Source organism: Cavia porcellus, unplaced genomic scaffold (genome assembly GCF_034190915.1).
Source record: "Cavia porcellus strain 051 isolate PalLab524CR breed Dunkin Hartley unplaced genomic scaffold, mCavPor4.1 scaffold_23, whole genome shotgun sequence".
Lineage (NCBI taxonomy): Eukaryota > Metazoa > Chordata > Mammalia > Rodentia > Caviidae > Cavia > Cavia porcellus.
In genome coordinates this window covers 32207126-32235080 of record NW_026947506.1, presented here as the reverse complement: position 1 = coordinate 32235080, position 27955 = coordinate 32207126, and the positions used below count along the sequence as shown (strand labels likewise).

At 53.8% G+C, this 27955-nt stretch overlaps 1 protein-coding gene across 2 annotated transcripts; it reads right to left on the bottom strand.

The window, feature by feature from the left end:
• Window positions 1–549: 549 nt before the first annotated feature.
• Fbxl18 (F-box and leucine rich repeat protein 18) lies at window positions 550–27955 on the bottom strand. Of its 2 annotated transcripts, XM_003469913.5 has the most exons (6): window positions 27798–27955; window positions 19869–20017; window positions 17956–18189; window positions 15551–17085; window positions 8972–9190; window positions 550–4638 (listed from the first exon to the last, which is right to left on the bottom strand). In XM_003469913.5, exons 2-6 carry the CDS (start codon window positions 19896–19898, stop codon window positions 4482–4484), a joined length of 2175 nt encoding a protein of 724 aa, XP_003469961.2. In that variant the 5' UTR covers window positions 19899–20017; window positions 27798–27955; the 3' UTR covers window positions 550–4481. The 2 variants fall into 2 exon arrangements, with proteins under 2 accessions (XP_003469961.2, XP_013008139.1); XM_013152685.3 differs by lacking the exon at window positions 19869–20017 and having other exon boundaries at window positions 27798–27951.

Genomic DNA, 27955 nt, shown 5'->3' with positions numbered 1-27955 from the left:
TTTCTTTTTTATCGGTACCAGGGATCGAACTCATGACCACACACTTGCAAGGCAGGCGCTTATGCTGCTGAGCTAAATCCCCGGCCCCGCAACTCTGTCATAAAAGTGTAAAAAGGCATGGCGAGGCAGAATGCCCAACTCTTAGTTTAATCCCGTGTCACAAAAAATAGGAAGAAAAATAACAAGAGATGGCAAGGATATGAAGAAATATAAATCCTCTGCTGTCACTGTGGGGATGTCAAATGGTGTCACTGTGTGGCAAACAGGCTGCCTACCCTTAGCCGGCCACACCAGCAGCCTTGTGTCCTACTGGCCAGTCCTGCCCTGATGCAGACTCTCCCTCCCTGGTGTCCCCAGCCCAGCAGGCTGGCCCCACTATACCCCGATTCCCCTGTGTAGATGCCAGGGCTCCATCCAAGCATCTGTTTGGGCCCTGGCCCCCAAGCTCAGTGCCTGACCCCCACCGAGGAAGTGAATGGAGCCAACCACCTGGCCCAGGAGGGATGGCAGGTGGATAGTGTCGCCACGGGAAGGACCACAGTCATCAGCTTTCTTAATGAATCCACTTTATTTGAAACTTCCCACATGCCACAAATTCACATGAAATCACCCACCCAGGATGAAGTGTTAGGAGTGGGTGTCACCATGAGATGCCCCACTGGGCAGGGAAGGGATGGTTGGTCACCAAAAGGCAGGGGGTGGTCATTTAGCACCTGGTCACATGGATGGGAGAGGCCTGGGGCAGGGAAAGGCTTTAGCTCCACCCACCAAAAAGCCCCACTGAGCCCCACTGTTCCGGGCAAAGCCACACATGAAAGTTACGATCAGAGGACAGCATGGGTTGGGGGAGACGCTGCGGCCAGCTGCAGGCTGCCTGCACAGGCGGCATGGGCACATACACACTCGTTCACACAGCACACCCTGGGAAGCCAGCGCACGCCCTACTGCACACCTCCCTTGGACACACATTCCCTGCGTGCCTGGCTCCCGATGCTTCACATGAACAGGGGGATCAGGCTGTCCCCTGGGCCCCCAGGTCTCAAGCAGGTCCTGCGAGGGACACAGCCAGGCAGTGACCCCGTGCCATTAGTGCAAGACCCAGCACCTGAATGTGGTGTCTGTGCAAGGCCCTGCATGCCCTGTAAAGTCATGGCAGGGATGACATTGGTCACTTGTTTAGGACCCACAGCTCGGAACATTGGTTTACTGTACCCAGTAGGCCCCAGAAGCTTCCTTTGGAATCCTGAACCCCAAATGTATAAGGGACCAGTCACAATGAGCCTTAGTGCTGTGGCTGAGGCCACTGGGAAGGGCAGGCAGCGATGGTCCTGTCACCTTTCCAGAAGGCACTCCCCTGCCCCGGGTCTCATGGCTGGATCCCACGCTGCTGTTACACCCACCCCCAACCCATTTCCCTTTATAGGAGCTCTGTAATCTCTAGACCATAAAAGGGGCTGATCGCTGGAGACAAGGGAAGTGGGGAACAGCCATACTCAGAGGGGAACTAGGGTGGCCCTGCTGTCCTCCCTGGAAAATATCCTGCAGGGGCCCAGTCTTGAGCCCTTGCACCCCTGGCTCCCACAGCCCTGCTGCCCTGGGTCCAGGCCTGCTGGCCATGTGGGCCTCTGCTCTGTGCACCGCATCCTGGTCAGAGAGTGGCTGAGACGCTGGCTGCTGCTGAGGGACAGGAGCTCAGCAAGGTCTAGCGCCCAAGAGTCTGAGCCATGCTGGCTACAGCCCCTACCTGGCCTTCAGGCCTGTCCCGAGTATGACAGCATGATGAGAATGAGGTCAGCCACGCCACACAGAACAGGGGACCTGGGGCTCAGAAACACACCTTTCATCTGCTTTCCTCAAACGCCTTCACTTCGCAAGGCCAGAGGCCCAGTGTGGCTTGAGGAGGAGGTTACAGGGACTCGGGACACAGGGCTATGGGGTCTGAGGGCCCAGGATGGAAGGACACTGTATCTGCTCCTGGGACAAGGGGTGGAGGTGGCCACGGCAGATTAGGGGATTTCTCTTTATAAGAACAAAGGACAAACCTGCTGATCTCCTCCCTCCTCCCACCCATCTCTTACACACTCAGCAGATGCAGACTTAATGTGCTGCAGACGTGCACATACAGACCATGTGCACAAACATGCAAGTGCAGATGCAAATGCACACACACAAGCATTCACACTCATGCTGGCCTGTACACGTGTACTTGCAAACACAGATGGGCACACATATCCCTGCACAGAGCCACACACATGTGCATGCACACATACACAGAGACACACACATCCCAGCACACAACCACACATGCACACACACGCATGCACACCCAGGCTACAGCACACAAGCTGACCGCACGCCTTCCAGCAGGCAGCATATGGTCCGCCACTTAAGAGCCCAGTCCTGCCAACTGGGGACCATTAGGGTGGGTTCTTTTCCCAGCGTAAAATGCTGCAGAATATAAATCGCAATTAACACCAGTGCCAAAATAGCACTTAGCAAAAATAAGCACGTTATTAACATCTGCTGAATTGTGTAGAAGGAGTGGAAATTCTCGCTCTAAGTCAAAAGACTATTGCAGGGGACAGTAAAAATACTAGGTCTACTGTTTGGGGGGCCTTCCAATGTGTCTGTGCGCCCAGCCTCTTGTGCATGGTTCCCTCCCCCAGCCCTGTTTATGAGCACAAATTACACTGCTGGGTAAAACCGCTTGCTCAGGACAACAGGCTTGTGAGCCACATCACAAAAACAGGTCAGCCTTTGGAGTAAATTCTTCACGGGAAGACAATTCCCTGCCCAAGCGGGGGCTGCTGGGAAGGGAAGGAGAGGGCACAAAGCCAGGGCACCCAGAGCCCCAGGGCCTCCCTTCTCATCACATGGTGGCCAATTCAGGTGCCAATTTAAAGCTCTAAAGAAACAGGGACAGAGTTCCGGTCACTCGCTGGGGCCTGGTCCATAGCTATGTGGGACACTGGCCCCCGCTGGCCTGGCCTGCACTGTGGGGAGGGTGGGACCAGTCTGTGGCTCTGGATGCCATGTCACACACATCTCCAGGGATCAGCTGCAGCAGGTTCCTCTGTTGGCTGGCTGCAGCCTGGGGACCCCTCCCAACAGAGCAGGGCTGGACACAGGGAAGAGAAAGAGACCAGACATACAACTTAATGGGGCCAGGATCAAGGCAGGCAGAGGGCTGTGTCCCCTTGCCCTGGCCCTAGGCCCATCTGAAAGCCTCCCTGACTCCCTAGGCCCCAAGGGGCAGTGCTGATGGGCACTGCTTGCCCCGAGTGCCCAGTATAGAGCGGTACCAACATCAGCAAAGCGATGTGCCAGACACCATATAGACAGGGGGACCTGTTACCATGGAAACATAGAAGAGGGCAGTGGGCAAGGCCTGGTGGCCTCTACACTCCTCACCCCCTGGGAGGCTGGGAAGCGCCCAGGTTGGCAATGCCCATGGCCTGTGAAGACCCATGACCAAGAGGCACCGGGGCGGGAGTCCAGGATGACAGGACCCAGCCACAGCCTCCTCAGAGGGGTCAAGTCTTGCGAGTATGAGGCAGAGACAGCCTTGGGGCACAGCGTGACCTTGGATGGAGCAGGTCCGTCCTCGGCCTTGGAACAGCTTTGCTGAGTTTTCCCTAAATCTTAACTGAAGTTCCCTGAATGGCTGCCTGACCACGTCCAAGGCTTAAACACTGTTCTGGGTTTAACGTTTCTAGGTACTCTAACAAAAAGCCAAATGCGTATCTGTCTCTCAGAGGCACACAGTGGCCTTTATGGCACCTGGGCTTTCTGAAGCCAAACAATGCCACAGATCGTGTATGGACCAGGTGGCCCGGGGAGAAAACAGGCCCAGCCCCCAGGGCCTGCCCGGCGGCCCCTGCTCTAGGCTCCCTGCTGGGCCACAAACATCATCCAGCTGGAAACATCTCAGAGACATAATTGGGTTAAAATGTGTCCTTTTTTTTGGTGGCTCTAGGCTAGATCCACATGCCTCGCACCTGCTGGTCAAGTGCTCCAACACTGAGCCACACCCCAGCCTGATACCTCTCAGGGGGACAGGGCGCCCCACTTCTGCAGGTGCAAAACTTTCAGACATCAGCGTGGACGTCTCGGCAGAGAGAGCCGCCTCATCCCAGCCCACGGAGCCCAACGCCCGCTGACCACAGCACAGCAGAGGGGCACTCCTCGGCCAGAGGAGACATGGCTGGGGGAAGACGGTATCCACAGTCCACCTAGCTTGACCGCTGCCCCCACAGTGATACCCCACCCCACTCTCCCTGTCATCCGGAGTGCACACCCTCACCCCAGATTCCAGTGACGACAAGTCCTTGGGAAGGAAAGTGAGACGAGAGACGGGCGCCAGGCTGCGGCTGCGGGGCGGCGGAGAGATTCTCCCTCTGTCTGTGACAAACCGAAGGGTCCACGGCTGCAGGCTCTGTGAGAGTGGCAGCGGCAGTGAGCAGCAGAGGAAGGTAGCCCTCTCACCACCACAGGTTTGGGGGCTCCTCGGCCACTCTGCTTTTAAACAAGGTGATCTCATCCAGGTGCACCATGGGGACGTCCCGGATGACGTCTGTCAGGCCCTCATGGAGCAGGGGAAAGATGACAACATTCAGGGCGGGCCTCTCAGCCTGGAAACTGAAGCAGAGACCAGTGGTCAATGGGGCGTGGTGCAGGCCTCCAGGGACATGAGGCACCGTGCCCACCTCCCCACGAGCCCAGCCTGAGATCCCACATGAGTCACCTTGACACATGGCGGATACAGAAATCAATCTTAACGGCCCTTTGTGTAGCAGCCAGAGTTGGGGCCCGGGGATGGGGGCAGTAGGGAGGGTTAGCAGGGTAAAGCTGTCACCCTTCTGCCTGGGCACAGTGAGCCATGGCATGGGGGCTGGCAGAAGGGACCCTGAATCCCAGATCTGGGGGCTCCCCAAGGTGGCAGAGCCAAGATCCCAAACCTTTAGGCCACCTAGATGGGCGGAGGACGCCATGAGAAGCCACAATATAGACACTGAGACCTGCCAAGGACGAAGGCAGCAGACGCTCCGACTGGGCCGTCAGCAGCCGGTGCTGCAGACTGCACGCTCGCTTGGCTGGGTCTCCAGGAGGACAGGAGCGATCAGAGGCCAAGGTCAGGGGAGGCCAACACCCCAGGCCGTGTGGCAGGAGCAGGGAGCATAGGAAAGTTGCCTTCATCTCACCCTCAGGAAGGCCTGAAACCTCTGGGGCTACCAGGGCCTCAGAGACGTGTCCCTAGACTCTAAATCCAAACCAACATGGGGCCACATAGGGGGACCATGCAGAAGAAAGCAAGTCCAAAGCCTAGCAGGCCGTGTGCTACACAAAAGCAGGAAAGGCCAGGTACTTGGCACACATCTGTCATCCCAGCACCTGGGAGACTGAGGCAGGAGAATTGCAAGTTTGAGCCCAGCCTGGGCAACTTGGAGACTTGGCAAGATCTTGTTTCAAAACTATAAAAATATAAAAGGGCTGAAGATGTGGGTCAGTACCAAGGCTCTAGGTCAATCCCAGGCACTACCCAAAACAACAGCAGGACAGGCCCCGGGGTTCAGTCTCAAATCTGGAAGAGCACAGTCAAGGCAGGGTCCTGAACACGGAGAACAAATGTGATTCGAGCCGGGGTATGCGCAGGACACACAAAAGCCCTCCTGGGCCACAGCCACCCCAGGCCACTGAGGCAAGCTAGTCCCCGCAGCCAGAGACCTAGGTAGCTCGCACCTCCGCGGAGTCAGCACCAAAACCACAGGGGACAAGAAGGGATGCCAAAGGTGGAGACGGCAGGAAGGGGGGACCTGGGGAACAGCAGCGCTCCAGTGGGGCCACCGGGCCTGCTGCCGAGTCACAGAGAAAGTGACGATCCCACCTCACACAGGTGAACGGAGGAGCTCCCGTGCCCTCCAGACAGCAACAGGTTAAGACAAGCAAAGCTCCAGGAAAAAACACCCCCAACTGCGGCCTCTTCGACGGTGGGCACCGCAAGCTGAGCGCCACAGCGCCATCTACTGGGACCCTGCGAATAAACTGCTGGCACAGGGGCAGCGCGGGATGCCCCGATGATGCCGGCATCTGACTGGTCTGCAGGTCCAGCCCGCGGAACGAGCCTGTGGAAGAGCTACTGCAGCCGGTGGTGGGCCAGGACCCAGGGCAAGCACGAGCAGAGGTGACCGCTGCAGGGTCTCTCCCATCCCCTGGGGCCACGCTGGCTGCTGTGGCTGAAGGAAAAAGGCCTGGACCAGAGCAGGGTCTCCCCTACTTTTGTTTGTTTGTGTGCCTGTGTTGTTTTTTGAGGTGCTAGCGCTTGAAACCCAGGGTCTAACACAGGCCGGACCTCTACCTTGGAGCTGCATCTCGGGGTGGAGGGGCTCTCTTTCGATGGGAACCCCCATCCTTTACAGTGGCCTCTGGCCCTGTCATAGCCTGCATGCTTCTTAGGGCCTCAGTGTCCCCTTGGTGATGTGCTGAGGACTCTCCTCCGGGAGGATTCTCCTCTGGGAGGTGTGGGGACACACGGCCAGCTGCAGCACTGAGCAGCCCACATGGCTCATGCCCTGGAGCACACCAAGGATCACCTTGGGAACTGGACAGGACAGGTGCTGCAGTCCTGAGCCCTCTTGGGGAGCAGCAAGTCACAGAATTCTGGGCACTGGGCCAGGTATGGGACAGGGACAGAACTGGAGAGTAAAGGAACAAGCGGGCAGCTCAGCTTCACCTGGGAGTCCACCTGGCCTCTCCAGTCTTGGGTCTGGCAATGACTTCCCATACTGACTGTACTCAATACCTACCCGGCCCCCAGTGAGCCCAGTATCTGAAGGGAGGCACAATGAACTTAACCCTTGGAGGGCGTGTTGCGTTCCTCTCCTCGAGAGGGCCAGGGGTTGCACACTCTGGGCAGCCAGCGTGGGGGGCGCATGTCTGAGGGGCGAGGCTCGTGCCAAGCCCAATCAGCCGGCCTAAGCTTCTCCACCCTGTGGAGAAGGCCTGAGAATCGGAAGGAAATCAGCTTCCCTGGCTGGGACATTCAGACACTTGTGACCGAACTGGCTGTCCCTTGGTCCACACAGAGGGAAGGACAGCCAGCAGGGGAACTGTCCCACCTGGCTGACACCTCCCTTGACCAGCTGTTGGGGGTCCCATGACCCAGCCAGCAAAATGCCACGGAGCCTCCAAGTGCCCCTCCACAGGGGTCAGCACTGTCTCCCAACACCAGGAATCCAGGGGTGCAGTGGTGTGGGAGAGGCTGAGCTGAACACCCTTCCCCATGCCTGGACCTCCAGTTCCAGAGCTGGAAAGTCAAAATCTAAGGCACAAGAAGGCCAGTGACAGAAACAGTTATCCCTGACAGCGGAAAAACAGAACCAGCTATGACACCCACAAAACCAGCACCAAATAGACATTAAACAGTCACTGGATGCCAGTGTGGTGGCTCACACCTATAATCCTATAATTTGGGAGGCTAAGGCAGGAGGATTGTTGTGAGTTCAAGGCCAACTTGGGCTACAAAGTGAGTTCAAGGCCAGCCTGAACTGCATATCCAGACTTTGTCTCAAAAAAGGCAAAAAAAAAAAAAAAGAGAGAGAGAGAGAAAGAGAGAGAGAGAGAGAGAGAGAAAAGAGAAAATTGAAAAGAACAGAAAAAGAGGGGCTGGGGTTTTAGCTCAGTGGCATAAGCGCCTGCCTTGTAAGCAGGCAGTCATGAGTTCGATGCTGGTACCGATAAAAAGGAAAAAGACAAAAAAAAAAAAAAAAAAAAAGAACAGAAAAAGAAAACAGTCACTGGAGGCCAGGCATGGTGATGTGTGCCTGTAATCCAGACTGGTCAGAAGCTGAAGCAAGACTGTCCCTTAAGCCCAGGAATTGCTGGGTATGCTTGGCCATACTGTGACCCTAGAATGCACAAGGCTCTAGGTTCCATCAAGAAAGCAAGGGACAGAATGACTTCACAGCAGAGAAACTGGGCAGATGCCACTGGAACCAGGCCATCAAGGAACACACTGCCCGGGACAGAACACGCCACACTGAGAAGCCCACACGTCTCCCATGGGTTTCTCTGCCAAAAATGTAGAATCACAATTGCAAAAAGGACCAAGACAAACCCAGCCTGAGGGGTGCGTTGCCAAGCAACCAGCCAAGGCCTCAGCATCAAGGCTGGGAAAGACCAGGAGACCGAGCCGCAGCCAGGGCCAGACTAGACCGGACGTGGGAGACAGAGCACCAGCACCGAGAGGAGCTGGGCCCAGCTCGGCAGCCGATCCCAGAATGCAGCGTGGATGCCACAGGACACTGGCCAGGTTCTAACTCACTCTTTCAGCCACCACGCTGCTAAAGCCTTGTATTTGTTTTCTAGTACTGGGGCTTGGACCCACAGCCTCTGCACTGAGGTGCCTCCAGCCTTCTTACGTTTTTAAGTTGAGACAGGCTCTTCATAAATTGCTAAACTGCCTAAGCATAGCTTGACCCTTGGGTCCTCCTGCCTCAGCCTCCCAAAATGCTGGGATTATAGGCAGTGGACTTCACACGTGGCTTAAGGTCTGTTTATTCTCACCCCACCAGTGTTCTGTTTTTTCTTTTTGTTTTGGTACTGGGAATCAAACCAGTGTCTCTGCTTTAATCACTGTGCCCCACGTAACCGTAGTGCCCTGTTAGGATTAATGGTATCTGGTAGCTGTAAAGTGTTTTTCCCCAACTTCCTAAAATTAGCTTAAAGTAGAAGTTGGAGGGAGGAGAACTCAGGGGTGTGTATTTTATACACCAGGGAAATATTTATAGCATCATGTGGGTAAATGCCTAACTCTGGTGGCTGGTGGTGGGTGTTGTGGCATCTAGGAAACCAGCAGCCAGGAGAACACGGAGGTGGGACAGCAGGGAGGAGCCAGACCTCTGCTCCCCAGAATCCCAGTCGATGCAGGCAGCCGGCGCACCCCACTGGGCAGCCATGCCTGCCCACCACTCACCTTCGGAGAAGGGACTGCTGCAGGCTCTTGCAGGTGGTGAGTGACTCGCCGGTGAACATGTGGCACACGACGAGGTGCAGGCAGCGGGCCATGAAGGCCAGTACGGCATCGGGCTGCAGGGTGCCACTGCGGGAGACCAGGCACAGGCGCTGCAGCGAGGCGCACTGGCTCAGCGCCTGGAAGAACTGGGCGTTGGCATTGAAGTAGGGCTGCTCCAGCCTGTGGGCAGAGGGGCATGTGAGAGCGACGGGGACCCTAGTTCCCAGCTTTCTCCTCTTTGTGACCCCAGGGAGATCTGGGCCCCAGGGGGCCTGAGGCTTTGGCACACCGAGTCCCCCACCACCCCATCCTGCTCTCTGGCATGCTGGAGAGGAAGCAGACAGGATTCACCCGCATCCCCGCCCCCTGGAGCTCGCCCCTTGGAAAGGCAAAGGAAGGAGCTGGGTAGAGGGTAGGAACCCAGAGGGCAGGGCAGAGGCCAGAGCTGGGTAGGGGCCACTCCAGCCATGACAGAGGGTGGACAGCATTTGGAGGGCCAAGCCAAAAAACCAAGATTTGACTCCAGAGGGCTGCAGGAGCCTGCCCAGCCACAATTGTTTTCAGAAAGTTGGGTGGGACCTTGACAGGGCAGGGCCGGCATGGGGCAGAGAGGAGGAAACAGGAGTCTGCTTGTCACAGCCAGGATCTCCCTGAACTGCCCCCGCTGAACTCAATCCCGTGATCCTCTTGCCCCAGCCTCCCAGAGCACTGGGGTAACAGGTGTGTGCCACTGCACCCTGCTACCTTTTCCCACTTTAAAAGCTTGTGGTCACAGCTGCAGGAGGCACTGCTACCGTGCCGGAGCAGCATCAAGGCTGACAGCAGAGTGGAGGCTGTGCTAACAGGCAGGGACATCTGTCTGAAGCGGGCAGGAGGCAGAGGGACTGGGCGGGCAGGCACAAGGGTGCCACGAGCTGGTGAACATGGAAGGGCATCTGTGCGTCTCTGTGGACTAGGGCTGGGCCCAGTACCACGCCAGCCTACCCAGATGGTTGAGGAAGAAGTGCAGAAGAACAAAAGGCTTTCTTTCCTGAGCAGGCTTCACCTCTACTCCTGCAGTTACCTGTGTCTGGCCAGAGGGATGGGACACGTGACAATGTTCTTACTGGACAGGGTGGCCGCCACCACCACCCAACTCCATGCATGGCACAGCAAAGGTTAGTTCCCTGCAAAAACCACACCCAGCTGCAGTGGCGCAGCCCATGGTTGCCAGCTTTGTCCATGAGGGGACTCAGGGAATGCAGACTGGACCATGCTGGTGACCTTGTGGGATGTCCTCGGGAGAGGAGCTTCCAGGACCAGCAGGATAGGCCATGCCCTCCATGGCAGCAGGGCCATCTCTCAGCCCTGTACTGAGTTGCACGGAACAGTGACACTGTGCTGTGCTGACAAGGTGGGCATCCTGTGCCCCAGGACACAAAGCCAGACAAGGGTCCAGAATCATGGGCCACAGCCCCAAGGTCCCTGTCACCCAGGAAACCAATGAGCATGAGACTGAGGTGACAGAGGGTACCTGCAAAAACACAGGCTGGACCCCCACAGAGGCTGAGCCCTCTGCTGCCCTCGCCTGTGGGAAGCCTGGGCTCCCTTCAGCACCACAGAGACAGAACAGAGCTGGCCCAGTCAGAACAGGGCACCCCAGACTGGGACACTCCTGGGGTTACCAAGGAGGGAGGGGACAGCAAGGGTCCCTTGTGGCCTCTCAACAGCTGACTACAGTTAATGCAGACTGGCCTCCTCCTATTTTATCTTTATTTGTAGTCCTGGTGGCTTTGCTCTGGGCTCTATCTCCAGTCACTTTATATTTAATTATGAACCAGGGTTCATAAGTTGCCTAGGCTGGGCTCATTTGTGACCTGCCTGTCTCAGCCTCCCAGAGGACTGGCATTACAACCATGCGCCACCACACCCAGCTAGAGACTGGTTTTTATTTTAACTGATGTATTCCGACCTCCTACGGGCTCTTCAATGTGGGGGAGTACAGGTCCTCCCAGGGAAAGAGCTAGAAAAGCCATAGCACCCCCTGCCCACTTTGGCACTGGGGTGGCCGAAGGCAGCCACTGGGGGCTGCTCCTAGTCCTGTGCATGGAGATAAGCCTCACCTCACAGGCACACGTGACAAATGTTACCCTTAAAGACACAGGAGGAACCTCGATAGTCAGCAGCAGGGCAGACGCTCTCTAGGCTGCTAAGGTGGCAATGTGGCTCTGTCCCCCTCTCCAAGGACACAACAGCCTGCTGCATCAATAAAGCCCAGGCAGCTAAGAAGTGGTACTCCACCTCCAGGTTTGAATTTCTGGGGGGAGGAGTCTGGTTTTATTGAGACAAGATCTCATCATGTAGCTCAGGCTGGCCTCAAACTGGAGACCCTCTTCCTCTGCCTCTGGAGTCTTTTTTTTTTTTTTTTTTGGATTTTTGTAAATATTGGGTATTGAACCCAGGCCTTTGCATACTGGATCTCACTAAATCAGTGAACTGCCAAGTCTAGATTTAAATACACCATCTACTGGGTGTGGTGGTGGAGCCCTATAATCCCAGAACTCAGGAGGCTGAGGCAGAAAGATCATGAATTTGAGGCCAGCCTGTACTACATCAGTGAATTGAAGAATAGCTTGAACTACATAGTGAGACCCTGTCTCAAAAAACAAAACATAACAAATCCAACAAACAAAAAACCAAACCAAAAAAAAAGCCATCTTCTGCCTCAGCCTCCCAAAGTACTGAGATTATAGGCATATACCTATATACCGTGCTACCTTGGATATCATTCTGAACTGATTTCAAAATATTTAAACACAGTTTCGTTCCTTTATTTGGAGGGTGTGTGTGCACAGGTGTGTGAGGTCCAAGGCCCGGGAATGTCTGGGCCCTGCAGCCCTGCACACACTCCAACTGGGGTAGCAGGAGGGCTGCCAGCCACAGTCACCCAGCACTCTTCCCTCCCACACTGCAGGGATGAAATGGCCAGGCCGCTCCTGTGGCCTTCGGCACTAGGTGGCGACGTGGATCTGCACTACTGGCCCCAGATCTCCCAGGCCAACTGAGTCACAAAGCCCAATGCATACTTCCAGACCTCGCAGCACCCCCAGCCTCCTTCCCCGAAAGATGTCCTTGGCACAGTGTCCAGGAAGGGGACCTTGTGGGAGTGTCCTGTCCCTCCCCTCTTGACCCACCAGCCTGCTGTGCCATGGGCAAGGCTGCCACCAATGACTGGTGTCTGCAGGAAAAGGAACCCACCTCTGACCTGACAGGCACCCTAGGGGTCCCCAGCCCTGCTCCTTCCCAGCTAGGACGAGGCTCCAGATCTGGCTCCCCACATCAGCCTGGGTGCTTGGATCCTGGCAGCACAGCAAGCAGTGCCCAGCCCCTGTGCTCCTGGGGTGGTGCCAGGCTTGGCTCTTGCAGCTCCTGCTTCCGCCCTGGCGCTGCCTTGGTGCTGTCCTGGCTCTGAGGTCAGGCAGCCAGGGTGAGGCTCTCTCCTCCTCCAGCGCGGCTAGGGCAGGATCACTCAGTTGTGGAAAGGTGCCCTTTCCTGCCCTGAGTTGCGTCTGTCTGTAGCAGGAACAACCTGTTCCTACAACAGCTCACCCACCAGGAGCCCAGGCTGGCAGACAGAGTCACAATGCTGGAGACAGGTGGCAGGAGCAGGGAGGTCAGCTGCGGTCTTGAGGATGCCACCTCGGGAACATTCCTTAGGGAGGCAGGCCTGGGAGTCCCCCTGGCCTAGGACATGGTCCCTCTGTGTGGCTCCCGCCCTCGGAGAGCAGACACATTGCTGCAGGACACAGGGACCCAGAGGGAAGGGGCCACACATAGGCAGGGCCCAGCTCAGAGCACACACTGTGGCTCTGTGGCTCTAGGAGAGGCCGGCGTTTACACATCGCAATGCCGGTACATGCCACAGTCAGGTCCGCTCCCCAAAAGTCGGCCTGTGACAAGCACCTGCAGCTGTCCCTGGGCAGACATCTGGCCCCATCAGCCGCTGCTCCTGCCTGAGAGCCGCCCCTCCCTGTGACAGTGCCTGCTCCGGGTCTCCCATTGCTTCTTCATCCTCTTCCTGACCAGTTCCTGCCCCCACGACTACCCCTAGAGCCCGCTCTGTGAGGCCTGTGAAGGCCCTGTTCTACTGTCCCTGGCTTCTGTCTTTGCCCAGCACTCCCTGATAATCACCAGACACTCTGGCCACGGTCCAGCCAGAAAAAGCACACAGGCTAATGGGTCAGCGGAAAGCATAAAATGGCCAGCAGAGACCCAGAAAGACCTCAGCTGACTCACACACTTGTTCACACACTCACTGGGCTCCTAGACTTAGGAAACTTTCGGTTCCTAGTGGAAAGACTCACAGACTGACAGGAGAGCCACCCAGGGTGTGCAGACCCAGTGACAGGCAAATAGCCTTCTCCCTCGTATGCCCTGACCACACACTCACCACCACTCTTGCAGGAAAGGCCAGCACGCACGAACAGGCATGGCGAGACCCAAGTAGGGGGACACAGAGCACCTAGACGTCCACACCTGTCATGTTGGCACTCTGGGAGGCTAAGGCAGGAGGACTGCAAATTCAAACCGAGGCCCAGAGTATAGACAACCTGCCTGTGTCCGCTCACAGCCAGGTTTCAGCCACAGGCCTTGGGGTATGGATCAAGGCCAGGCCACGTGGACCATTTGGAAGCCTGCTGACCCTGGCCTATCATTCAGCACCAGCAGCGATCCAGGGGGCTTCAGTGTAGCCATTGGGAGGTCATGGGGCAGGGCGCTCAGCCCAGTCAGGAAGGTACAAGGTTGCATCGGAAACACCAGCGCTTAGCTTGATCCGGTTCACTTCCTGCCAGGTTGAGGCCAGGAGGGAATGACTGAGTCTGACAGAGGATAGGTCCTCTCTGCTGTATGTGCAGGGCTTGGGGGCCAAACTCAAGCTGATGGTGACAGTGAGACCTTGGCTCTGTCTGCTCTGAGTGCCAAACCTCAGCCATGCAATGGACTGCAGAGGACGCCATCCTCCAGGGACTGTGGAGGGGACTATGGCTCAGTGTCGGGCCCAGAGGGAAGGCACAGAGTCAGCACGGCATGATCTGGGGACACGACAGATATCCTCATAGACCCGGAGCAGCACAAGACTTCCTGGCCCCCACGATGCCAGCACCCGCTCATCCCACAGCTAAGGACTCACGGAGTGGCTGCTCCTGCTCCTGCCTGCAGGGCGCTGCCCGGCGTATGGGGCTGGGCTCCGCTGCCTGCACTGCATCTTTTGCATTTGATGAATTTCTGAATTTTTACCCTTTAAATGCTGGGATGTGATGGGAACCCACTTCCTTCCAAGCACAATTCAGCATGGGTCTGTCCCATAAGTGGCTTTGGAAATGCCAGGGGCCCAGTGACAATGACTGGCCTGTGGCTCCCCTTCCTTCCACTTTCCTGCCACCAACTCCAGGCCACTGCTCCTCGGAGTCTGCATCCACCCAACCTTCTTTTATGTGTGATACTAGGGACTGACCCCAGGGCCTTTGCACTGAGCTATACATCCAGTCCTTTTTGAATTTTGAAACAGGAGCTCACTAAGTCACTATGTTGCCATCTTCCTGCCTAAGCCTCCCACAGTCTTGAGATTACAGGCGTGTGCCACCATGCCCAGCTTGAGACCCCCTTCTGAGCCAAGCTCTGGCCCACACACAGTAGACATGGGATGACAGCAGGTCTCTACAAAAGTCCTTTGGCAGCTCACCTGCCTGTCCCTCTTGCCTCACTTTCCCCACCCCTTCTACCTCCCTACAACACCCTGACCTAAGTGGCTTTGGCAAATGTTCAACCTCTAGGGCTCCTGCACATGCTGCAAAGCACCTAGAAGCCTCGGCTCTGTAGCCCCTGGCTAACTCCTACACATACCCCATGAATCCCATGGTTGGGCCAGAGCACCCTGGGTTGAACGGGATATGGCTCAGCACTCTGGGAGGCTGAAGCAGAAGGATAGCAAGTCTGAGTCCAGCCTGGGCAATTCAGTGACTCAGCAAGACCCTACCCCAAGCTTTTATCTATCTATCTATTTATGTATCTATCTATCTATCTATCTTTCTTGCTTGCTTTCTTTCTTTTTGGTTTTCTGAGACAGGGTCCTGCTATATAGCCCAGGCTGGCCTCAAAGGCTGGTGATCCTCCTGCCTCAGCCTCCTGATTGCTGGGATTACAGGTATGCACCTCAATACCTGCAAAATTTTGAAAACCATTAAAAAGGGTTGGGAATGTAGCTCAGTGTGAAGAGTTCAATTCTTAGTACCACAACGCATACACAAAATCAAGCCCCTCGCAGGGCAGTTAAGAAGTCGGGCACAGTGTACACAACACCAAGCAGAACAGTTGCTGAGGGAGCTACAACGGTTGATTGCAATGTTTTACCCCAGGATGCCCCTGCACCCCAGCCCCACTGCACTGAGCTCCCGAGGCCTCCCTGGTTCCTCGCTGTGCACACAGAGTCCCATGCCCATGACAGGCCTGAGCCGGCCCCTGAGCTCCACCCCGTGGCCCCGCAGGCCTCCACAGCCTCACCTGAGGTCCTTCAGCCGCCTGCAGTGCTTCAGCATGTCAGACAGGGCGGGCATGTAGACCACCTTCCCCATCATGCCCAGGTTGGCCAAGGACAGGGACTGCAGCTGCTGGCACTGCAGGCCGATGCTGAGCAGCCCTGAGCCAGTCAGGATGCCGGGTAGCTGGGCCAGTGTCAGGTGCTGCAGGAAGGCCAACTGGCCGATGGCAGCCACCTCCGAATCCCCAACATTCTGTGCACGGCTGCAGGGCGGGAGGGAGTTGCGGATAGCGGGCTCGTTGCGTGGCATAGCTGAGGAGAAATTGGAGCCAATCAGCTCGAGGTGCTCCAGGAAGGGCAGGTTCTTCAGCAGGGACCAAAATGCAGAAGAGGGCTGGTGGCCCGCAAAGGGGCCAGAGCAGGTCTGCACACCTATGCGCACCTTCTTGCCAAAGCCCCGCGGCACCGCGTGCATGGCAGGCTGGGCTGGCGCACGGTCAGCCCGAGGTGCAGAGTCAGCAACAGAACAGACAGGCAGGGACAGCGAGCGCAGGTGGCGGAGACGGGCCAGGAGGTGGCACAGATGCCTGCCCAGGCCCTCGGAGCTGTGGTGGTGCGCGGCTGACAGGTTGAGGTGGCGCAGGTTGCAGCAGGAGGCCACCAGCGTCTCCAGGATGCTGCTGTCGATGTCGTCCTCAGCCTTGTGGAGTAGGGAGTCTGGCAAGAGGCAGTGCACGCAGCCGCTGAGGTTCAGGCTGGCCAGGCTCCGCAGGTCCTTCCCACCATTGATGACGCGCTGGATCAGGTGGCCGCCGGACAGCGTGCAGCGGCTGAAGCTGAAGTAGAAAGGGTTGTTGAACTTCATGTGCTGCAGCAAGGATGAGCCGTTCAGCCAGGACTTGGGCAGCTGCAGGGCATCCAGGGCCACGTTGCGGGCCATGGACTCCAGGAGGTTCTTGGTGGCCCCACTCTCAGCAAAGCTGCCGGGGACGGAGATGAGGAAGGCGTGCAGATTCTCGGGTGTGCGGTCACTGAGCACAGCCAGGTACAGCCGCACCACCTCCTGGTTGATGTAGCCAGGGGCCAGGCGCGCGTAGAAGATGCGCAGGTTCTGGTAGTGGGGCACGTTGCTCTGGCCCACCATGAGCTGGCCCGAGAGCACGGCGCCCTCCCGTGTGCGGTCCAGGATCTCGAAGTACAGCAGCAGCTTCTGCAAGCTGGCACAGCAAGGCACCACGCCGTAGGAGGGTGTGAAGAGTGTCTGCTTGAGCTCCCGCACGCGGCTCAACGTGGCCCGGCACTCACTGCTCAGCTGGCTGGCGTCGAAGCCAGGGCTCACGTCGATGGCCAGCGAGCGCAACTGCTGCAGGGCTGAGAGCACCTTGGAGAGGCGCAGGGAGGTCAGGTGGCAGCCAGAGAGGTTCATCTTCACCAGCCCACGGCAGCGGGCCACATGCTCGATGGTGGAACCAGATAGCCAATAGCAGCCAGCCATGCTCAGTTGCTGGATCTCCCGGCCAATCACCTTCACCAGCTGCTTCACCTTGTCCTCGCTTGCCTGCAGGACAGGGACGGATGGGAGAGGAAAGGTAGAGGCTAAAGCTCTGTGGTCCCACAGGGGCGTGAAAGACAGGTGTCAAGAGACCCTGTAAGTGGCAATGCAAAGTGGCACAACCACAGGAGAAAGGGTGCTGGAAGCCGAACAAGATGGGTGAGCACTTGTGCTCCTAGGATCCACGCTGTCTCCTGAAGACAGGGACTCCAGCAGAGGTAGGAGCACCACTGCGCTGACCGCAAGAGCCAAAAGAGGAGAACTACCCCAGCGTCCTTCAACAGGGGAGTGTGACCACAGACAGTGGCTGCTCCTCACCACGGAATACTATTTGGCCACAGCGAGGAACAATGTAAATTGAGCGGGGCAATACAGCACTCTGAGAAGCTGAGGCTGGAGGGTCGTAAATTCTAGCCCAACCTGGGCAACTTAGAACCTGTCTCAAAATTTTAAAAAACAAAACTATAAAGGGCCGGGGATTTAGCTCAGTGGCCTAAGTGCCTTCCTGGTAAGTGAAAGGTCCCAAGTTTAATCCCTGGTACCAAAATAAATAAATAAATAAATGTAAAAGGCTGGGCTCTGTAGCTTAGCAGGTTGCTCCGCATCCGATCTCTAGTACCACACAGCATGGCACCATCAAATTGTAGGTCGGACTTCACAAAGAATGTCATCTGTCCTGGAACCCAGCAAGTGCTCTTAGGTCTCCATCTATCCCTGTGCCCAAAGCACAGATCCCTCCCAACACCAGGTCAACGCATTCTTACGCTCTGTTCCTGGCCAGCATGGACCCACACCCCTGCCACCCTGCCTGTTGCTCAGTGCAGCCTGGGCCCCTCCTGGCGCCACCGTCCCTGGCACCCACTGGGCCCTCCGCACCTGATAGTCCTTCTGCAGCAGCACGGTGTGCACCAGACTCTTGTCCAGGCTCAGGGCTGCAAGCTTCCGGCACACGCGCCGCACGTTCACTACCAGGTCCGTGCTGGGCACGTGGCTCAGGATGTGCAGCAGGATCTCGTCGGAGAAGCCCAGCAGGTGGACGCTGCCCCCCGTCTCAGCTGTGGCGTCTGGGGCCATGGTGTCCGGGGCCTCCACATCAGCGCTGGTCATGTCCTGAAAAGAAAAGGAGCTCAAGTTGCCATGGAATCCCCGAGAGCAGCCAACTCTAGCACCTATGGGAAGCAGGCTCTCTTACCAATCTTTTTTAGCAGTTGTACTGGGGTTTGAACTCAGGCCCTTCACACTTTTCATTTTATTTTGTGGAGGGTCTTGACCATCTGGACCTCAAGATGGGTGGGGAGAGGGCCAGGGAGCCTCAGCACATCGAATGCTCAGAGCGTGACACAAGAGCCCTCGTAGGCACTGGAGTGGAGAGGACCCGACCTTACAGGAGCAAGTGGCACCTGCTCATGAATAATGTCTTTTCCTGCTGTTTTTGTGTGCTTCATTCTTTGTGGTACGAGGCTTGGACCCAGGGCTCTGACAATGAGCTCCATCTCCAGCCCTCTGCCCTGTATTTTTTTTTTTTTTTTTTGTCTTTTTCGTTTTTATCGGTACCAGGAATCGAACTCACGACTGCCTGCTTGCAAGGCAGGCGCTTATGCCGCTGAGCTAAATCCCCAGCCCCCTGCCCTTTATTTTTAACCGAGTTTTTTGTTTGTTTGTTTTTTGAGACAGGGTCACCCTATGCAGCCCAGGCTGGCCTTGAACTCATGGCAATCTTCCTGCTTCAGCCTCCCAAGTGTTGGGTTTACAGGCGTGCGCTACCACCCTTGGCTCCAGCCCCTTTATTTTTTTGAAACAGGATCTCACTAAGTTGCTCATGCTGGGTAATCTTCCTGTCTCATCCTCCCAGAGTACTAGGATTACTGGCATTCACCACCACACACAGCTATAAATGATGTCTTTATTTTTCTAAATTATGAGGTGTCTTGTTATAATCCCGCACTGGTCCTGAACTCTAGGCTCATGCAATCCTTCTGGCTCAGCCACAGGCACCATGCCCAGAAGGACTAATAATATTTTAAAATCTTATAAGCACTAAGATTTATAATTTTATAGAAACAGTACAAGCCAGGCATAGTGGCACACTCCTGTAATCTTAGCACTTAGGAGACTGAGGCAGGTGGATTGTTGCAAGTTCAGGAACAGCCTGGGCTCCAAAGTGAGCCCAAGGCCAGCCTGAACTGCACAGTGAGACCTTGTCTCAAGAAGACAAAAAAAAAAAAAAAAAAAAAAAAACCAGAAAAAATAGTACAGATTCCCTCCATTTTTCATTGTCTTGGTTCTTCTGGAAGACATCTGCACCTTTCCCTCGGCTTTGCTGTATGCAGCTGGCTAAGTATGGAGAGTCCCTCCCTGGTCCAAACACTCAGGGTCTTTGGTGCATATGTGAACACCATGGAGATGGAGACTCCATGCAGCAAAGCCACATCAAGGACAAAGGAATTAGCAAGAGACAGCAAGGGGACAGGAGGCAGGAGACCCTCACCTTCCAGAACGACATGCAGGGGGCTCTCTCCCAAATGACATTCCCTGAGAGAATGCCCACAGTCCCTCCCACTGCCTTTTCCAGAGACCATGCCTACAAAATGCTTGTCACCAGCCTGCTCCTGCTCCTGCTCCACTCAGCTTCCTGTGTGTGGATACATGAATGGAAGCTTGAGAGCCCTCCGCTGCCATGGCAACCATGCAGCTGCAAAGGCACAGGATGCACTGGCTCAGGCCTCCTGCACACCCCTTGCTCCTGCCCAGCCCTTGTCTGCTCCAGAGCCTCACAGAATGCTTCTCACCTGTTCTGGGGACAAAGCAGCGTCCTCCATCCTCCTAAGGGGGAAGCCACGATGGACGCCGAGTGACACTGCCAGGTCAGGAAGGGTATTCACCACTGTCAGAAGTTCGAGGACTTGTCTCGACAGCACCGTCTCTTCCACCTTCCCTCCTTTGGGGAGAAGTGTCAGGCAGACATCACTCCCTCCTTCCCAACCCCATCCTCTTACCTCCACAACATGGGGACAGAGGTGGCCCAGTGACCCTGCCCACAGCAGTGCCAAGTGGTATTCTGACCCCTGTGTTTCCACTTGCAGGTGACCTTCCCTTAGCACAGCACATCCTGCAGTCACTAAGGGACTGCTTCAAAACCAGAGTCCCTGCTGGGGATAGCGCAGTGGCACAGCGCTTGCCTGTGCATGTGTAAGGCCTAGGGTCTGATCCCAGCATTGCATAAACATGGGTACACACACACACACACACATTCTAGACCAGGACCCTGAGCAGGGACCATCTCCACCAGAACCAGCAGTAACCTCTATCATGCAAATGGGGCTCCCAGGAGGCCAGGGGTCCAAAAGGGAGGGCTCCAGGAGCTCCTCTCCTAGCCCCTAATTTTTGTAGAATTCTCAGAGAAAGCCACCTTGCAGCTCACATGGGCAAGAGTGAGCATGGGGGCCTCTCAGAAGTGCTGAGCAGTGGCACCATGGCAGAGTGCTTGCCCAGCCCTGCCAGGCCCAGGTCCGTCCCCAGCGCCAGTGCACTGTGATTTCCACAAGGGCTGCACACTGTGATACTCAATGCTGCTCGCTCTCTGTCTCTGTGTGCCACTGACTAAACCTAGAGCCTCTGCACTGAGCTACATCTCTATCTCTTTATTTTTTATTTTGAGACAGGGTCTTACTAAGTCACTATATTGCCCAGGTTATACCCAAATTTGTGATCTTCCCAAATTTGTGCCTCCCAGCGCTGAGATTACAGCTGTGCACCACCACACTAGATTATTTTTCCCCCAGTGCTGGAAATCAAATCCAGGGCCTTGTCTGGTAGGCAAGCACTCTGCCACTCAGCCACATTCCTAGCCCCTGAATTTTTTTTTTTTAAATCACCTCCAAATCACAGGGATTCAGAATACAGGCAAGCACACCAGGAAGCAATCCAACTCCTTCCTCATAGCCCAGAATCCGCATGACCCACGAGGTCATCGCTCCTATTCTCTGTGCCCCAAATGAAAGCGAGGCAATCTCTGGGCCCCAGACTTGGCACCCTAACAGTGCTGGGGCTGGCAGGCACCGTGCAGGGTGGCCTAGTTGATTCGAGGAGACACCAGGACTGAGAAGTCCAGTCTTATTTATTTACTTATTTATTTTGGTGTTTTGAGATAAGGTCTTACTATGCAGTTTAGGCTGGTCCTGAATTTGTAGCAATCCTCCTGCCTCAGCCTCCTGAGTGCTGGGATTACAGGCATGCACCACTATGCCTGGCTGTGGCCAGTCTATAGCAGCTGCCGACTTCCCTGAACAGGAGTTTATGTAAGCACCAGCATCTCACACCCAGGACGGGTGACAGGAGAGGGCACACCAGCCTGTGCACTCCTGTGCCCCAACTTCTGGGAGGCAGCCCCAGATCCACCATACCCATGTCAACCTGGATAATATGTTCTTAGCCGCTGGGGAAACTGAAGCGGACACACCCCCATCTGAAAATTTAGGTAATAGTTCTGGGAAGATGGCAAGCCATGCTTCTACAAGGCTGACCCTGCAGGCACAAAACTCCCTCGGCCAACCTGGAAAAGCACCTTTTGGACAGGTCCTACCAGCACAAATTCCAGGAGTCTCCTGCAATCTCCCCCCCAGGGGTAAGATGTCACCCTAGAATTAGGCCTTGGTGAACCATCCAGCTGGAACTGGGTATGGACAAGTTAAAAAAATGGTTTAGAGTTTAGATATTAGCCAGGTAGGGTGGTACATCACTATAATCCCAGCACCCTGGGAAGCTGAGGCAGGAGGATCACAAGTCCGTGCCCAGTCCCGGCAATTTAGTAATTCGGTGAGACCCTGTCTCAAAATAAAAAGGGGGGAGTACATTCCAATAGTCTTGTTGGGAGGCTAAGGCAGAAGGAATCCTGTGGTGAGTTCAAGTGCAGCCTGAACTACACAGCAAGACCCAATATCAAAAAGCCAAATGCAAGTAAGTGAAACTAGGGCTGTGAGTGGAATGCACGCAGTACAAAAGATAAGGCATAAAGAAAGTTCACATGTTCACTAAGCTCTGGGCTTTATGTACTTCTCAGATAGAACTTTATTTCCCTGAAAATAAGACCTAACTGCTAAACCTTAGCATGATTTTTCACAATGCTCATAGCCCTACCTGGAAAATAAACCCAGTTAAGACATCACCCAGACAGGCGCATTTACATCCACGCATTGCAACACAGGGTGGCCAGATTGAATTATAAAATAATAATATTAATAATATATGAAGCCTGGGTGGTGGTACACGCCTGTAATAGTGGCATTTGGGAGGCTGACACAGGAGGATTGTTGCAAGTTCAAAACCAGTCTGGGCGACAAAGTCAGCTCAGTCAGCCTGAACTACATTGTAAGACCTGTCTCAAACACACACACACGTACTATATATAGAATATAAATATTACTGACAATAATACTTAAAATAAATGAGAATATAGACTATAATTACGTATTTGTCAATACCCATGTGGGCATCTCTGAACCAGAAATAAATGGCTATGTAAACAGACAAATGTCAGACTTATTGTCAAATGACTAAATAACCAATTGGAGTACAGACACAACTCACAAATAATGTGTACACCCGATAACAAATGGACGTGGTTATGTCTAATACAAATCTCCAGAATTCAATGTGTCACGTGTTGCAACCTGCATAATGCACATTCTCTGAATTTTGTTGCCAGCAATTATTTGTTGTTTTTGTACAGATTACCATTTTTTGGATTGGTTTTTGCTTATTTTGAGATAGGGTCTCACTACTTGGCCCAGGCTGGCTTAGAGTTCGAGGTGCTCCTCCTGCCTGGCCTCCCCGGTGCTAGAGTTATAGGTGTTTGTCACCACACCCAAGCTGGCCCATTGATCTTAACCCTCATTATTCTTGTTGCCATTCCTGTCTTAAGAGTCCTCAATTAACATCTGATTTAATGGAAACTGAGAAGCCCAGCCTCCAAGGGGTGGAGAACAATTCACTGGATAAAATCAACGGCCAACAGGCGTTGCCCACACACCAGGAGCAGGCTCAGAGTAAAGGAGAGCTCTACTGCTGGATGTGAGAGATGGAGGCCAATCTTCTAGAGAAACAGAGTCAAAATGAGGCTGGAGTCCAGGATCTAGGGTGCTGTCCCAGAAGGGTGCTGACATGACTGTACTCCAACAAATGTAGATTTTTGTACATGAATAGACGTAGAGTGTTGAACACGAAAAAAAATGAGACATCCAAGGCTGGGGATTTAGCTCAGTGGCATAAGCGCCTGCCTTGCAAGCAGGCGCTCGTGAGTTCGATCCCTGGTACCGATAAAAAAAAAAAAAAAAAAGTGACATCCCTGAAAATAAGCCCTACTGTACTTTTTGAAACAAAAAATATAAAACCTGATCCTATTTGGGGGAAATATGGTACAATATTTTATAATTTTTTAAAAGTTAAGTAAAATTAGTAAATGAAATCTCAGTACCTGCCTCAAAGACAGCCCTGCAAAAGGACCCTGAACTGCTTGCTACTCAGACACCCAAAGAAATCACAAGACTTGCCTGGCATGGTGGGATACTCCTGTAGCCCCAGCTGCCGAGGCTGAGGCAAGAGGATCACAAAGTCCACACCTGCTTGAACTATTTAGTGAATCAGTCTCAAGACAATTTAAGAGTCTAGGAGTGCATCTCAGGGCTACGGCACTTGCCCGCCATGCAAGAAGCCCTAGTTCCATACCCAGCACCATGAAAGAAAGGGAGGAAGGAAGGAAGGGCCAGAAGGAGGGAGGGAGGGATAAAGGAAGAAAGGAAGGACAGATGGGTAAATGAACAGGATTCCAATGTGGGGGTGAAGTGTCTGGGATGTGCTCTGAGTAATCATGCAGATGGAGGGGACACATGAATAAGCTGGGGCATGCTTTGACAGCTGTTACGACTTGGCAACGGCGGCACACAGGTCCCTTTTGCCACCCTTTCACAAATGTGTGAAATTGAACAGCGTAAGAAATGCCAAGGCGGGCGTGGTGGCACATGCACATAGTCCCAGCCCTCAGGAAGCTGAGGCCTTGTCTCAAGAAAATAAAAAAGTTGGGGCTGGGGATTTAGCATAGTGGCATAAGCGCCTGCTTGGCAAGTGCAAGGTCATGAGTTCGATCTTCCGTACCAAAAATACAAAAATAAAATTAAAAGCTGAAATCATAAGTGCGATCTAAGAGATGCACAATTTGAGTTCTCTCTCTCTGCTCTGGTCTTCATGTATCCAGTAGCATTTTCTGGGCTGTCCTCCTGTACACTGTGGACCCTATCACAGCTTCTGCACAGGGAAACTGCAGCTCCCTGGAGCAGCAGCCCAAAAGCTCCTTCCTCAGGGAGCCCCTCCAGGCATCCCCAGGACACAACGCGCTTCTCTTCCTGCTCCTCCTCTACTATCGCGGCACCCATCCAGCCCCAGACTCAACTGCAAAGGCTGCTACCAGGGATTTGTTGCGGTTCCTGTTTCAAGACAAAGATCTTGTTATGTTCCCCAGGTTGGCCTCAAACTCCTGGACTCAAGATATCCTCCTGCCTCAGCCTCCCACAGTGCCCATGGATTCACCTTTGACAATGTAGTTGGAATACGTCTGGCCCAGAACTATGATGTATCAAACCTGGCAAAAAAACAAAAAACCAAAGAAACTACCTAGGTATAGTAATATACAGTTATAATCTTATAATCCTAATACTCTGAGAGACTGAGGCAGGAAGATCCCAAGTTTGAACCCAATGGGCAACTTAGAGAAATCTTGCCTCAGGAAAAATTAAAAGTTTTTTAAAGGGCTGTGCATGTAACTCAATATGAGGGCCTTGGGGTTTTCTTTGTTTTTTTTTTTTTTTTTTATTTGTTTTTTCTGTTATTTTTTTTCTGGGGGTGAGAGAGATGTACTGGGAATTGAACTTAGGAGCTCATGCTTATGAAGCAGGCACTTTGCCACTGAGCTGTATCCCAGTCCTGGCCCTGGTTTTAATGGGGCAGAAGGAAGGGCTCAAAAAACTGACAAAGACTTGATGCTAGAAAAACCCAGCAGTCCCTCTGGATACACTGGTTTGACATCCCATGAGGGCCCTTTATCTTCTGAGCCCAAAGCTTTGGTTTCTGTCTCCCGCACCTGCAGTTTTGTTCTTCTCTAGACCCTGTGTTGCCTCAGATCAAAAATAAGGCCACAATTAATAACTAGGCATTAGGATTTCCAACACCTCACCTCTTGCTGTATCACCCTTCTGCTGGGAAGGGCCTCAAACTGGGATTATGATATGAGCTTAGTAAACAGGATCTTCAATTAGTAGTCTCTCTCCCTTGTTCTTTAGGTTTCTATTACCTTTTGTGAAAGAAAAAATGAGCCATGTATGGGTGGCTCATGCCTGCAGTCTGAGCTATGTGGACTGAAACCAGGAGGATCACTTGAGCACACATCACTTGAGCACACAACTTCCAAGAGCAGCCTGGGTAATGTGGTGAGACCCCCATCTCAAAAACTACCAGGTGTGATGCTAATATGCTTATAAACTCAGGTACTTGGGATTAAAACTTCAATCCCAGCCCTGGAAATTTAGCAATACCTTCTCTCAAAATAAAAACAGAAAAGGGGTAGAGATGAGCTCAGTACTGTGGCAGACTGAGGGAGATTCCATTCTGGAATCAAAGAGTGGGGATCATTGCACAATCCTGAAGATGGCTTAGTGGCAAACACCTGTTATCCCGATACTGAGGGAGGCTGAGACAGGAGGACTGCAAATATGAGAACCACCTAGCTACTCAGCAAGACCCCACTCAAAACTTAAAAATAACAAGAGGATGTATCTCAAAGGTAGAGTGCAATCCTTACCACTGGAAAAAAAAATAAAAAGGTCTGGGATGTAGTTCAGTGAGAAAGCCTTGGGCTCAATAACACTCCCCTCCAAAAAAATTCCATGGAATTACACACTTTAAAAAATGTGAGTTTTGGGGGCTGGGGATTTAGCTCAGCGGCATAAGCGCCTGCCTTGCAAGCAGGCAGTCATGAGTTCGATCCCTGGTACCAATAAAAAGGAAAAAGACAAAAAAAAAGTGAGTTTTGGGCCAGGGATTTAGCTCAGTGGCCTAAGTGCCTGCCTGGCAAGTGCAAGGTTGTGAGTTCAATCCCTGGTTAAAAAAAAAAAAAAAAAAATGTGAGTTTTGTGGTATGTGAATTAAATTTCAATTGAAAAAATATGGCAAGGGAGGGGAAGACAGGGTTTCACTAGGTAACTCAAACTGGCCTTCAATTTGCTATGTAGCCCAGGTTGGTTTCAACCTCACAGCAATTCTCCTACCTCAGCCCCCAAGTTCCGGGATTATAAGCATGCAGCATCATGCCCAGTGCTCAATAAATAAATTTTAAAATCTGACCATCGTAAAATAAGATCTCCCTTCTTTTTAAAGACATTTAAGATGCAACAAGAGGGAGGCCTGGCTGGTAGAACAGAGGAGCCTCTGAGACAGCACTTCCTAAGCCCAAAGTACTGGACCCTCCAGCACACACACACACACACACACACACACCCTACTGCAATCTGGCAACACAGCCTGGCTACCCCAGATCTTTTCTTCAGGGAGCTGGAGGATTCTAGTCCTTCGATCCCACCATAAGCCAACAGCTGGGCCATTGCACGCTTCTGTGTCAAGGAATCACGAGGGCCAATTCTGGACCAAATTCAAAACTTGCTTCAAATGATGAGGAGCCATCTTTCTTTTTTTTTGGTCTTTTTCGTTTTTTATCGGTACCGGGGATCGAACTCAGGACTGCCTGCTTGCAAGGCAGGCGCTTATGCCGCTGAGCTAAATCTCCAGCCCCAAGGAGCCATTTTTCACATACCCAAGCCCCATCAATTCAGGAAAACCTAGAATGTCTCAGGGTTTGAACCCAAGCAAGCTCCTACGACTCAGGCATTCACCCACTCCTGAGTACTGCAAGACAATGGCAGGGAATACTGCTCAGTGGGCACAGCGCCTGCCTGGCAAAACACAAGGTCCTGAGTTCGATTTCCAATACCACAAAAAAAAAAAAAAAAAAAAAAAAAAAAGACGGATATAAACCCAGGTATACATATAGGTAGGAGAGAAGCAATAGTAAGAAGCCATTAGTCAAGAGTAAAGATCCCCACTACGTCCTTGATAGCAAGAGAAAAACTCATGCACCCTCTAACGGAACGAGGTGGGCCACTTCATAGTCCCCCAATCTGTGCACCGTTTGGAGGACTTGCAAGGTAATCTCAAATGCCCCGGTAAAATGGCTTTTCCTTCACCCCCTCCACCAAGTCACACAATAAGCAAGCTCCAGAAGGAAAGGGACCGGACTAAAACTGAGCACTCGGAGATATTAAAAAAAAAAAAAAAAAAAAAAAAAAAGGTGAGGAGTAGGCACGGAGGGACAGTGTACCAGAGCCCAGGTACAGGGACACGGGAAGAGACCCCTGGGAGGCCCAGAGCAACCTGAAACTCAGAGGGCGGAGGGGAGGAGCCACTCTGGTGTGATCAGGAACGTGGAGCTGGGAACAGGATGCAAGCCAGGGCGAGAGCATGGGAGCAGGACCGGATGGGGCCAGGTTGGGCCCAGGAGCACAACCAAGGTCCAGGGGAAAGGTCCAGGAGGGAGGGGTCAGGGTCGGAATGGAAAGGACCGAGGGGGGCCCAGGCCGCCGAGGCAGCAGCAGAGCGCGGAGAGGCGCAAGCCGTACCTCTCCGGAGCTGGCCATGTCACAGGCGGGCTGTGCCACGGCCTCCGGAGCCGCAGCCCCGGGGCCTCTAGCCAGCCCCACCAGGGATGCTCGAAGCCGGCGCGTCGGCGGCTGAATAGAGACCCCAGCAAGGGGCGGGGCTGCCCATCACTTCCGGC

What these genes read in the sequence shown, in the direction of transcription:
- Fbxl18 (XM_003469913.5), bottom strand. Translation starts at nt 19,898, where the DNA reads ATGGAGGACGCTGCTTTGTCCCCAGAACAG. An exon ending in CTGCTTTGTCCCCAGAACAG is followed by an intron (nt 18,190 to 19,868) that starts GTGAGAAGCATT and finishes TTTTCTTTTCAG; the next exon opens with GACATGACCAGCGCTGATGT. An exon ending in AGGCGGCTGAAGGACCTCAG is followed by an intron (nt 9,191 to 15,550) that starts GTGAGGCTGTGG and finishes CTCTGCCCACAG; the next exon opens with GCTGGAGCAGCCCTACTTCA.